The 13,408-nt window shown below is 39.0% G+C and overlaps 1 protein-coding gene across 1 annotated transcript in view; it reads right to left on the bottom strand.

Moving 5' to 3' along the window:
- LOC113406437 (intersectin-1-like) overlaps window positions 1-13,408 on the bottom strand; it is a 198,772-nt gene that overhangs the window by 101,769 nt on the left and 83,595 nt on the right. Inside the window, exons 12-16 of the mRNA XM_026651320.2 lie at window positions 12,593-12,855; window positions 11,566-11,715; window positions 11,138-11,278; window positions 1,266-1,353; window positions 402-541 (exon numbers count right to left, since the gene is read on the bottom strand). Coding sequence (XP_026507105.1) covers window positions 402-541; window positions 1,266-1,353; window positions 11,138-11,278; window positions 11,566-11,715; window positions 12,593-12,855 — 782 coding nt within the window. The remainder of the gene's footprint in view (window positions 1-401; window positions 542-1,265; window positions 1,354-11,137; window positions 11,279-11,565; window positions 11,716-12,592; window positions 12,856-13,408) is intronic.

The raw sequence follows: 13,408 nt of genomic DNA on the forward strand, positions 1-13,408 counted from the left end.
TTTTTTTTTTTACCAAAAATATTTGGCTTATGAACGAGTATATACTGTAGTAATTACACCATATTTCCAGAACCTCTGTTTACAGGTGGGGAGGGTAGAGGTTGGTAGTTGTTTCAAGTGTAATCATAGATCTGGGATCAGATCATTTGAATTTATTCACAAATGGGTTCAGATTTAATCTGGAACCTCTTGTTCAGAGTGTACAGTAATGCCAATTTATCCAAATTTTGTTTTCTTAAAAAGGAGGAGAGTACAATATATTTCAGAATGCTGTCGCTTTGGATAATGGTCTTAACATTAAAATTTTGAACGAATCACATCATAGTAAAATGTTTCTCCCCATGATCAAATTAGCAGCTGACCAACCAAACATTTAGAAAACAGGGATTAACATAGGTTACCTTCAGTTGATTATTGAAAATATCAATCTCCTGAAGTTTTGATCTGGTTTCTTTTTCTACTTCATCTAGTTGGTCTCGAAGCTGCTGGCGTACTAGTTCCTTGGCTTCTAAGGCTCTTTTGATAGTAAGAAGAGAATCTCCTGTTTTTAAACATATTGTCAAATGAGATATTTTCTTACACTGACATCTTTAGGTCACACACTGAACCGTTTCTCAGCATTTCTCTTGCAAGATAAAAAAGTTATTAGTGATACGAATTATATATTGCGCAAACAGACTCAAACTTATTTTTAGATAGATATAGATATATACGGAGGGAAAAGTAAGCTGGTCCGGTCTACTGGCAAGAGCCGGTACACAACCGACTGTACTGGCAGGGGGCAGCTTCCCCAGGTGGGCAATTTAAAAGGGCCCTGGGCTCCTGGCAGCAGCCAGAGCCCCTGGCCCTTTAAATCGCTGCCAGAGCCCCACTGCCGGAGCCCTGGGGTAGCAGTGGTGGCCGGGAGCCCCAGGATCCAGCAGCAATTTAAAGGGCCCGGGGCTCCCATCAGTGGCCGGAGCCCCTGGCCCTTTAAATTACCACCAGAACCCCGAGGCTCCCAGCCGCCGCTGCACCTACAGCTACCATAGTGCTCCAGAAGTGATTTAAAGGGCCCGGGGCTCCTGGCTGCCGCTACCAAAGCCGGAGCCCCAGGCCCTTTAAATTGCTGTCGGAGCCCCAGGGTAGTGGCAGCGATTTAAAGGGCCTGGGATTTAAAAGCCCTGCCCCTTCTGCCTGAGGCCCCCCCACCCAGGACCCCGGCCCTGTGTACCCGTAAGTCCCTTAAGTTACTTTCACCCCGGATATATATTATATATACTTACTGTGCAAACTGTTCTGCTGAACTTGTTTCAGTTGGTCATTGAGTAACTGTTTTTCTGGAATCAACCTTCCAAGCATCTGCTGCGACTCCTTGGGGAAAAGATAAAGGAACAAGTTATTGACTTTAACCAGAAATAGTCACTAGCTTCACATTATACCGTTTTACCTTCACTGAAGTATCTCTTTTCAGCTCCATTCATTCAGTCAAATATTATCAAAGCACTTGTTGTGTGGGACCATTTCTTAGTGATATAACTACATACAGGTACATCCTATCCCCTAAAAAAAAAGCCAGTGAGTCAAATCTGTTACTTCAGAAACTGCTCCCATCTAATAAACAAACTTGATCTCAGCTAGTTCCAAAGCAAGATCTGACTGAAATTTGTATAAGGGTACAAGTATCTACCTAGTTGGGTATTGAATTGGGCCCTTAGAAAGTGTTTGGGGGTCACTTAAATGAGTAATTGGAAGTTTCATCAAGAGGAGGAAGATTTAAGGATTGTCGATTTTATTAATCATTCAAAGATAATAAATAATCTTCATTTAAACAAACACATAACCACCAAGATCTGCTTACTTGTGGACTATGAAATAAGAATACTAGAGTTCCAGATCTCTGCTTAGCATTCCAGCAGAGATCACAGTTCATTATTTGCTTTACAGGAACCCAGTTGCTTTACAGGAACCCAGAAAGCTACATATAAATAAAAGTTTAATTGTAGGGTGGCCTGCGAATGAGAAGATTTTTCTTATGGCAGAATATGTATAATCCTTGTTATTTCTGGGGGATAATTGTCAATTCCACTACATACGTTTCCAGTGCCTTGACCCCCAACATCAAGTTGTCAGAACAGATTACAGAACCCTGATATGAAATGGCTTAATATACAAAAACTGTCAGTATCAATATCTCAGTATCTTTGAAAACAAACTTTCTTTTAAGCAAGTTACTTCAGCAGCAGTTTTAACGATTTAACTACCTGACAGATTTGTCATAAAGGACCATAAACGACATAGCATGACCTTCTACATAAGTATGACACACCTCGTTAATCCCTTTGTGAGTCCAGTCAAAGATTTGTATTTACTTACAAGAACACCTATATGATGGTATTGAAATGACTGTCAATTAATTGCAGTTAACTAATACGATTAACGCAAAAATATTAATTGTGATTATAAAAATTAATCCCGATTAATTGCAGTTTTAATTGCACTGCTAAACAGAATACTAAATGAAATTTATTAATTGTTTTTGAATGTTTTTCTACATTTTCAAATATATTTATTTCAATTATACAGTGCTCACTTTAGATTATTATTTTTATTCCAAATATTTGCACTGTAAAAGTGATAAACAAAAGAAATAGTATTTTCCAATTCACCTAATAAAAAGTACGGTATTGCAATCTCCTGTAAGTTCAACTTTCATGACAAAATGTAGAACTATGTAAAAAAAAATTATATATATATATGAATATATATATATATCTATATATATAGATATATATATAAATAAAACTGCACTCAAAAGCAAAACAATGTAAAACTTTAAAACCTACAAGTCCACTCAGTCCTACTTCTTGTTCAGCCAATCACTCAGACAAACAAGTTTGTTTACATTTACGGGCAATATCATCACCTGAAAGTGAGAACAGGCGTTCACATGGCACTGTTGTAGCTGGTGTCACAAGATATTTACGTGCCGGATGCGCTAAAGATTCATATGTCCCTTCATGCCTCAACCACTATTCCAGAGGACATACGTCCATGCTGATGATGGGTTCTGCTCAATAATGATCCAAAGCAGTGTGGCCCAACGCATGTTCATTTTCATCATCCGAGTCAGATGCCATCAGCAGAAGGTTGATTTTTTGTGGGGGAGGGGAAGGTTCAGGTTCTGTAGTTTCCGCATCGGAGTGTTGCTCTTTTAAGACTTCTGAAAGCATGCTCCAGACTTAGTCCCTCTCAGATTTTGGAAGGCACTTCAGATTCTTAAACCTTGGGTCGAGTGCTGTAGCTATCTTTAGAAATCTCACATTGGTACCTTCTTTGCATTTTGTCAAATCTGCAGTGAAAGTGTTCTTGAAATGAACAACATGTGCTAGGTCATCATCTGAGACTGCTATAACATGAAATATATGGCAAATTGTTGGTAAAACAGATCAGGATACACAGAATTCTCCCCCAAGGAGTTCATTCACAAATTTCATTAACACAATTTTTTTAATGAGCGTCATCAGCATGGAAGCATGTCCTCTGGAATGTGGTTGAAGTGTGAAGAGGCATATCTGGCATGTAAATACCTTGCAATGCCGTCTACAAAAGTGCCATGTGAAGGCAGCATTATCTCCATAAATGTAAACAAACTAGTTTGTTTTAGCGATTGGCTGAACAAGAAGTAGGACATTTGTAAGTTGCACTTTCACGATAAAGAGATCGCACTACAGTACTTGTATGAGCTGAACTGAAAAATGCTATTTCTTTTATCACTTTTACAGTGCAAATATTTGGAATAAAAAATAATATAAAGTGAGCACTGTACACTTTGTATTCTGTGTTGTAATTGAAATAAATATATTTGAAAATGTAGAAAAACATCCAAAAATATGTAATAAATTTCAATCAGTACTCTATTGTTTAGCAGTGTGATTAAAACTGATTAATCACGATAAATTTTTAAAATCACGATTAATTTTTTTTTAGTTAATCGCAATTAAATCAACAGCCCTACTTTTAATACATGCAGTAGTTTGAAGAGTAGTCACTATTTTAATTAATTCAGCTTTTCACTCCCAAGAAACTTGGAGAAAGGATCATTTAGTAGAGCCTTTCCAAATGTGTTTATTGACCGCTGTATAGTAAGAGTGTGGTATCATAAATGTCAGTCAGATGTATCTCACTCAAACATTAGGCACTGTTTGATTTCCAACTGAAATTAAAGGGAGAGACCCCACCTTATGAAGATAATTATTACACCTCTACCTCGATATAATGCTGTCCTCGGGAGCCAAAAAATCTTACCACGTTATATTGATCTTGCTTTGATCCACCGGAGTGCGCAGCCCCGCCCCCCAGAGCACTGCTTTACCGCGTTATATCCGAATTCGTGTTATATCGGGTCGCGTTATAATCGAGGCAGAGGTGTACTATTGATTTTTGTAAGTTTTTGAATTAAGAGTCTGGGAGCCTCCTTTAAAAAAAGACCAATCAGATGCCTTTTGTTTTCTCCTCTATAAATGAGGTGGTCATGTATATTTATGAATATTTTTGAGGAATTGATGTCCTTACAATTTCTGATTACTTTCTGGGTTCTCCCAAGACAATTTTACTCTTTCCTATTGATTAATCACCATTATTTACAGGTTTGTGATCATACAGTGATAAATCATTCAAGCAGCAACAACTGAGGTATATGACATTAGTGTTGGATCAGTGTACTGGGAGAAGCTAATACTGCAGGGCCATGGGTTGCGTATTGTTAAGCTTAAAAAAAAAAAAAAAAAAAAAAAAAAAAAAAAAGGGTGTGATGGCAATTCAGTTCCAATCATTGTGAACAGAGCATTTATAAACAGTTAATGCTCTCTGTATTAATTGCACTGCTGGATGCTCAGGATTCAGTTCAGATTGTATCCATCTACCCAAACCTAAAACCTCAATGAGTGGTTTGAATGAAGGTTAGAAAGCAGGTAATTTTTAATAAAGTTGATTTTGTTCTGGAGATTTTAAATGGAATTAAAACAGAGGGCAAACTAATGATTGAGATAAGCAAAAAGCAGTTGTATGCTGCATAGGGTATATTTAGGGGGAGAGGGGTATTTCTCCCCCTCTCAGAACTAATACAGTTAGGCAAACAATTATTTTTTTAAAAAGCAGGTAAATTGCTCCCCTTCAGATCTCCTTCTACAGTGATACAGTGAAACTGATGGCATAAAGTTAGTATAAAAGGTAACATTTTAAGAACATCTGCATGCATTCAAGCCTTGTATGCATGTGATAAAAATAAGTAATGTATAGGCAGACATCAACAGGGACATTTGCCAGCTATTTGTTCATTTGTATCTTATAACAGTATTAAAATGTTACTTCTTTGCAGCTATCTAGTCCTAAACATAACTTATCTATGTAACCATGTGTTTCCAACTAATGTTAGTCTCAGCCACCTTCCCCTCTGTACTCTCCACTTCTTTGTTACAGTAAGTGCTTAGCATAATGTGGACCTGATCCCAACTGAAGGTTTCTGGACATAACTGTAATATAAATAATTAAGAATCACCATCTTTTGATACTAAACTAGCACAGGATAGTATGCTGTATTTCATTAGATGAGCACAACAGATTCTCCTCTCTTTTCTCAGTGTCAAGGCCAATCAGTTGAACACAGCCAACAGTCTTTGTAGTACCAGAATTACTAGCCACAGTACTTAATGACTCATGAATTAAGTTATAAAATATTGTAGTAGCTCAGTTGTTTCTCCGTTCTACAGAGTTCCCTATCATCCAATCCACTTACAGCGTGTTACCACACTTCAAGCTTTCAACACTTCCATTGCTACTCTATTTTGTATGTCCACTTTATAAATGTTCTCTTTACTCTGTTTTATATATTTCTCACTTTGTAGAGAAGAACTGCAGTGTTATGGAAATATCAGTTTTGACTTTGGTGAAAATAAACTCCATTTCAAGGGGATTTAGGGAGGAGAGAATCCTGACGACTAGGGCTCAATCTTCAATACATTATATTCGCTTTGCTCTGAAAGCAGAAAGCTGTAAACTAAAGGATGAAGTCCATTAAAACAGAAGATAAACTTTCACAAGAGCTGGATTTAGGTCTGTGATTATTTTTAATCTTTTAAGAGAGTGACTTCAGTTATCTAATCATTCTCCACTCATTTCGTTGAGTCAGCTTTCCCTTTGTTTCTACACAAAAAAACACCCCTCCTCCCACACACTCACACACACAGGTAACCCACCCTCCAAACAACTAATCAAACAAAACACTTTAAAAGCAAAATGGGGGTGGGGGGGAGAAAGAGAGGGAAGAACAAGAGAACATATACAAAAACAATTCTTATTGGTATATCTGTTTTTAGAAAGCTAAGAGGTGCTCAAGTGTTATGGGGATCATAAGAACCTATAAAAACAGTATCAAACCAACCAGAAGCCTCTCACATATCAATTCCTAATGGATACATGTGTTATGTACAGTTCAGACAAAAAAATGCAGCAGTTAATGAACTCATGAAAATGCAACCACTCAAAGCTAAGGCTACGTTTTAGTCATGGGTATTTTTAGTAAAAGTCATGGACAGGTCACAGGCAGTAAACAAAAATTCACGGCCCATGACTTGTACTATATATCCCTGACTAATCTTGGGTGCTCTGGAGTAGGGTGGCGGGGTGGCCCAGGGGCGCCACAGGTGCTTGGGGGGGAGGGGCTGGTGGGGCTGGCAGCTCCCATTGACTGGGAACCGCGGCCAATGGGAGCTGCAGGGCCACCACAAGTGGGCGGAGGCAGCGTGTGGAGCTGCCTGGCCGCACCTCCGCCTAGGAGCTGAAGGAGGAACATGTCACCGCTCCCTGAGGTGAACGCCGCCCGGAGCCCTCACTTCCTCCCATGCCCCAACCCCCTGCCCCCTCTATACCCAAACTCCCACTGTTGGTGGGGGGGGGGGGGAAGGGGGAGTAGTGGTGGCCCGAGACTGTTCCAGCAGCGGCTGGTGCGGCTGGCCCAGGTGATGCCTGAGCTGCTCAGGCGGCCCCCAGGCCAGCTGCACCGGCCACTGCAGAAGTAACAGAGATCCTGAAAAGTCACGGAATCCATGACTTCTGTCCCTCTGTGATGAACTCGCAGCCTTACCCATAGCCATATTAATATCTTAAGTTTTCGCAGCACCTTTCATTCTAAAGAATGCAAAAAGTTCTTTACAAGCTACATAAACAAGCCATTTTACCTACCATAAAAATATAGCCAATTCCAATGTGCAAGGAAAGAATTGTTTACAGTTCATAGGAACAGTATATAGCAAGAGAACATGAACTCAGTTTACTCTGTAGGAAAAACACAATTACCTAAAATAGCATTTGTCATAAGAACATAAGAATGGCCATACTGGGTCAGACCAATGGTCTGTCTAACCCAGGATTCTGTCTTCTGAGAGTGGCCAGTGAGAGATGCTTCAGAGGGAACGAACAGACTAGGGCAATTATCAAGTGATCTATCCAGTCATCCAGTCTCATTTCCTTGTATTCAGAGGTTTAAGGACACCCAGAGCATAAGGCTGCATCCCTGATCATCTTGGCAAATATCCAATAATCGAGGATAGATCTAACTTATTCAATTCTTTTTTGAACCCCGTTAAACTTTTGGCTTTCACAACATCTCCTGGCAATGAGTTCCACAGGCTGACTGTGCATTGTGTGAACAGGACCGGCTCCAGGCACCAGCCTGGCAAGCAGGTGCTTGGGGCGGCTGCTCCGGGGAGGGGCGGCACGTCCAGCTATTCGGCGGACGGTCCCTCACTCCTGCTCGGAGTGAAGGACCTCCTGCCGAATTGCCGCCACAGATCGCGATCGTGATCACGGCTTTTTTTTTTTTTTGGTTGCTTGGGGCGGCCAAAACCCTGGAGCCGGCCCTGTGTGTGAAGTAGTATTTCCTCATATTTGTTTTAAACCTGCTGCCTATCAATGGGTGACCTTGGTACCTGTGCTATGTGACGGGGTAAACAACACTTTTTTACTCACTTTCTCCAAACCACTCATGATTTTATAGACCTCTATCATATCCCCTCTTAGTCATCTTTTCTAAGCTCAACAGTCCCAATCTTTTTAACCTCTCCTAATATGGAAGCTGTTTCATACCCCTATGATTTTTGTTGCCCTTTTCTGTACTTTTTGAGATGAGGCAATCTTTCTGACAAAACACCACTGCTGTCTGCATGTGTAAAATCAGAAGTCACTTGAACTAAAGAGTACAGTGAAGAGATAAATTCTGCCCTCAGATATACATGCATAGCTTCCAGCAAAAGTCAGGAAGTGTACGTACATGCTGAGGGCAGAACTTCACCAGAGATCCTCTGCAGGAATCTAAATTAATTTTCTCATTTATTTTAACATGACAATGTTAACTAAGTTAAAGAAATAGAATAATACACTACATTTGAGTATCAAAAATCATAGGTCAGTGCCCCCTTCACTCTCTTTCCATCTACAGCAAGAGTATGTTAGTAAAATACCAAAAGCTCACTAAAATAAATCTGAATACTGGATGTTCACAGAATTATATATATATTAAAAAAAAAAAAAAAAAAAAAAAAATTTCACAAAAATAAAAAAAAAAAAAAAAAAAAAAAAAAAAAAAAGACTTTCCCCACATATATAAATATTCAAACCCATCCACCACTTAACTTACTACAGTCCCAAACACTTGTGGTTATAGAATCATAAAAATGTAGTGCTGGAAGGGATCTTGAAAAATCATCTTTGTGGCAGCAGGACCAAATAAACCTAGGCCATCCCTGACAAAGGTTTGTCCAACTTCTTTTAAAACCCTCCAATGATGGGAATTCCACAACCTCCCTTGAAATCCTATTCCAGAGCTTAACTACTCTCACAGTTAGAACGTTTTTACTAATATGTAACCTAAAATTCCCTTGCTGCAGATTTAGGGCATTAATTCTTGTCCTGCCTTCAGTGGACAGAGAGAACAATAGATCAGTCTTTTTATAAACAGACTTAACATATTTGAAGACTGCTATCAGGTCCCCCCTCAATCATCTTTTCTCAAGACTAAACATGCCCAGTTGTTCCTCAAATCTTCTCTCATAGGTCAGGTTTTCAAAACCTTATCATTTTTGGAGAGGGTCCAAGGGAGAGCAACAATTTGTCCACATCCCTCCTAAAATGTGGCACCCAGAACTGGACACAGTACTACAAATGAGGACTCACCAGTGCCAAGTAGTGCAGGACAATTACCTTCCGTGTCCTATATACAACACTCCGAAGTCACCCCAGAATATTAGCCTTTTTTACAGCTGCACCAAATTCAATTTGTGATCTAGAACTCCCAGATCCTTTGCAGCAGCACTACCACATAGCCAGTTATGCCCCATTATGTAGTTGTGCATTTGATTTTTATTCTTAATCAAAGTACTATGCACTTGTCTTTATTGAATTTCATCTTGTTGAATTCAGACCAATTCTCCAATTTACCAAGGTCATTTTGAATTCTAATCCTGTCCTCACAATTGCAAACACTACCTCCTTAGCTTGGTGTTATCCACATATTTTATAAGCATACATTCCACTCCAAGTCATGAACAAAAATACTGAATAGTACCAGCACCACGACACACTGCAAGACCCCACTAGATGCACCATCCCAGTTTGACAGGGAAGCATTTATAACCAGTCTAAGTGTGGTCTTTCAACCAACTGTGAATCCACCTTATAGTAATTTCATCTAGACCACATCTCCCTGCTTTGTTTATGAGAATATCATGTGGGATTGTGTCAAAACCTTACTAAAATAAAGATACATCACATCCACTGCTTCCCCCCCATCCAATAGGCCAGTAACCCTGTCAAAGAAGGAAATTAGGTTGTTTTGGCATGATTTGTTCTTGACAAATCCATGGTGGCTATTTTTGATAATTCTATCATCCTGCAGATGCTTATAAATGGATTGTTTAACAATTTGTTCCAGTATCTTCCCAGGTACCAAAGTTAGGCTGACTGATCTATAATTACTTGGGTCCTTTAAAGATAGGCAGGTACTGTGTTTGCCTTTCTCCAGTCATCTGGGACCTCATCCATCCTCCAAGAGTTCTCAAAGATCATTGCTAATGGTTCCAAGATTGCTTCAACTAGTTCCTTAAGTACCCTAGGATCAATCTCAACAGGCCCTGCTGACTTGAATACATCTAACTTATCTAAATATTCTTTAACCTGTTCTTTCCCTGTTTTGGCTTGCATTCCTTCCCCTTTGCCATTGATATTCGTTGTGTTGAGTACCTGGGCACCGTTAACCTTTTTGGTGAAGACAAACAAAATAGGCATTAAACACCTCTGTCATCTACAGTCCAATGGCGTTTTTCACAGCTTCATAGAAGGAATTATGAGCAAGTCTAACCTCCTGCAGACCGTAGGCGCTGGGATTTCACTCAATAATGTTTAGTTGAGTTGGAGCTATCAGTAACGTGTAACTGAAACTGGAGCTATCTTTATTTAAAGATTCTAAGTGATGGAGAATTTACCAAACCCTTGGTAATTTATTGCAATTACTAACGGCCCTTACCATTAAAAACGTTCATTCTTACTTCTAGCTTAAGTTTTCCATCTTCCAGCCTCTTGATCTTGTTATGCCTTTGTTTGCTATACAGGTTTTTCACAAGACTCTTGTTTGCCACAATATCCTGGTGAACTCTAACTTGGGAGGGGGCTGGACTCAGGGTTGGAGGAGTTTGGTAGCTGCTTCTGTATGGGTAGTACTTATATTTGAATGTATGGGATGGGCTCCTATAGATAGATGTATATTTTAATAAAAAAAATCCACCTCCCTCAATTCCCCATACATTTTCAGTTGGACAATTTATTCACTTCTTCCAACCTGAAGAGTGTGAGATATTGCTGTGCATGTTCAATCAACTGCTGCTAACTTCCAGTGTGGTAAGCAATTCCTATACATAGTTTTAAGAGTGACTTGATCTTTTGGGATGAAAGACACTATATAAATGAATTATTAATTAGTGGAACTGTTCAGGAGTGACAAAGTAGCATGCAATGTTTGGTGGGGAAGTTTGATCAGGACTGATCCAGATGGGTGAGGACAAAACAAGCCTAAAAGGCTAAACATAAGAAACACCAGCATGCTCACCTGTAACTGCTGTTGCAAATGTGTAATTTCTGCAATTCTCAGTTCTCTAGATTTGTTTGTGCTCTCAATTTCATGTCTTTGGATAGACAATCGACACCTGATATCCTGAAGCTTTCCCTCCAGCTGATGTTTTTTATCATTCTTCAGCAAGAAGAGATACATTTTGGTTACTACAATAATTCATCATGCAAATCTGGATTTTATATGTTTCTAAAACTAAAAATAGTCAGTTAGTTGTAGAATAAAAACCAAGATGTAATTATGGAAACAAATCAAGACTCTGTAGTGTTTGTTACTGTGATCTTGTACTCCATTTACAATATAATCACCACTATTTTTTTCCCTCTTAAATACAAGTTTTTTGGAAATGGATGGTCATATATAGTAAATACTTAAACCTACAACATTTTAAAAATATCTTCACTTACTAGAGCTTCCAACTCAAATTCTAAAGTCTTCTTCTTTGCCTTCAGCACAACTATGTCCTCTTGTTCTTTGTTTCTTTGATTTAGTAGTTCTTGCCGACGATTACGCTCCCACTCAAGTTGTCTTTGCCTTTCAAGTTCCCTTTTTGCAGCCTATAGTATGTAAAAAAACCAATCACTGTTGAAATGTCCAGTCTGTGAATCTACCCTATTCCCTCATTAGAATAGTTCTAGTATAGTGTACACTGAAAGCATTAATATATGCCCCCGTTCAACAAAGTACTTAAGTATATGCTTAGCTTTAACAACAAGAGAATAATCCCACTGCTTAAAGTTAGGCATGTGCTTAAGACCCTTGGTCAACTGAGGCCACAATCTGCAAAGGTGCTACTTTTGAAATATATATATATTTCTTCCATTTTAATATATTAACCAACATTTAATTTGACATTTCAATAAACTCTGAATAATCACACACTTAATTTGTCAAACACATATGGGAGTAGAAGGTCAAGTGCTGCTCCATTAAATTTTAAAAACAGTTAAAGTCTGGTGATTTCAAAACACTGCAGCTCTTCCTAAGCTTGCCATTGAATTTTCTCTTCACCTAACGTACTGACTGCATCAGAAGCATTAAGAATTTCCAACCCCAAGCAGAAGTCTTTGCTCCTTCATCGAAAGCAAGATCACTTCACGTTGCAAAAAGTTTTAAGGTTGGAGGTCAGGAACACTGTGTGCTACACCTGTCTGATCCATTCAGTAGAATGGGAGACATTTCACAAGAAACATCCTAGATTTAGATAAAGTTGTCTCTATCTACTTCCAGGAAACTTGAAACTGAAGTCTGTTCCTTAATTGTAGCAGGAAAAATAGTTTACTAATAAACCAATTAGTTTCTAAGGAATTATAAACAAGTAAAGACTTTTATAGTAAAGAAAGTATGGTAAAATACTTGCCAGCATACTTTTTTCGGTTTTGTTCAGATCAAAAGACAATTTTCAGAGACACTACTACCTCTGTATCCATTTACCTCACGCCTTTCTATTTCTTTCCGCCTTTCTTCTTCTCTCTGACGTTCCAATTCGCGTTGTTTTTCTAATTGCTTTTCTAGCTCCAGTTGTCTTTTACGTTCTTGCTCCTGTCGTTCGCGTTCTTTCCTTTCCTGCTCTGCCCGTTCCAGTTGTGCTAGCCGCTCTTGCTCTTTGCGCTGCTGCTCCAGAAGGGCCTGCCTCCGCTTTTCAAGCTCCAGATTGCCACGTTCAAAGTTCTCACGTTTTTTATCTTCAAATGTAACTTTAACACAAGAAAATGTGAATGGTGAAATTAAGCTTTGCTTTGTCTAAAACAAAAAAAAAAAAAAAAAACAACCAACCAAACAAAAGGACTATGAAAACAGACTGGTGAACCAAGAACAGTTTGCTACATGCAACAAGTGTCCAACAGTATTCCAACCTCGTTCTCAACTACTGATAAGCAGAACTGTAATGGATACTTCTTGATGTTGTCACTGGCACTTATATTGCCATCTCCACCAAAGCCTTCATCCTTACTTGAAGGATGAATTCCAGGCCTACCTTTTGGGCTCCTGTGTACCACAAAGCCCAGCTTCTATCCAGATGTGTATACTGGAGTTTAGGCAGTCCATTCCTCCAATCTTGCATACTCTAGGATTTGGAGTCCCTCAACATATGTGAATTGTATACTATTAAGTGTGTGTTGTTCACTGAGAACCAAAAGTCCAAGTCTTAGTCTAGTAAAAGCTCTGACTTTCCTAGTAGATTAGAAACCACTGCCATGTAGCATCACTGAGGTGGAAGCTAACTTACTACAAAGCCAAGAAAGTGCA

The sequence above is a fragment of the Terrapene carolina genome, unplaced genomic scaffold, assembly GCF_002925995.2.
Source record: "Terrapene carolina triunguis isolate 2854851 unplaced genomic scaffold, T_m_triunguis-2.0 Scaffold30, whole genome shotgun sequence".
NCBI lineage: Eukaryota > Metazoa > Chordata > Testudines > Emydidae > Terrapene > Terrapene triunguis.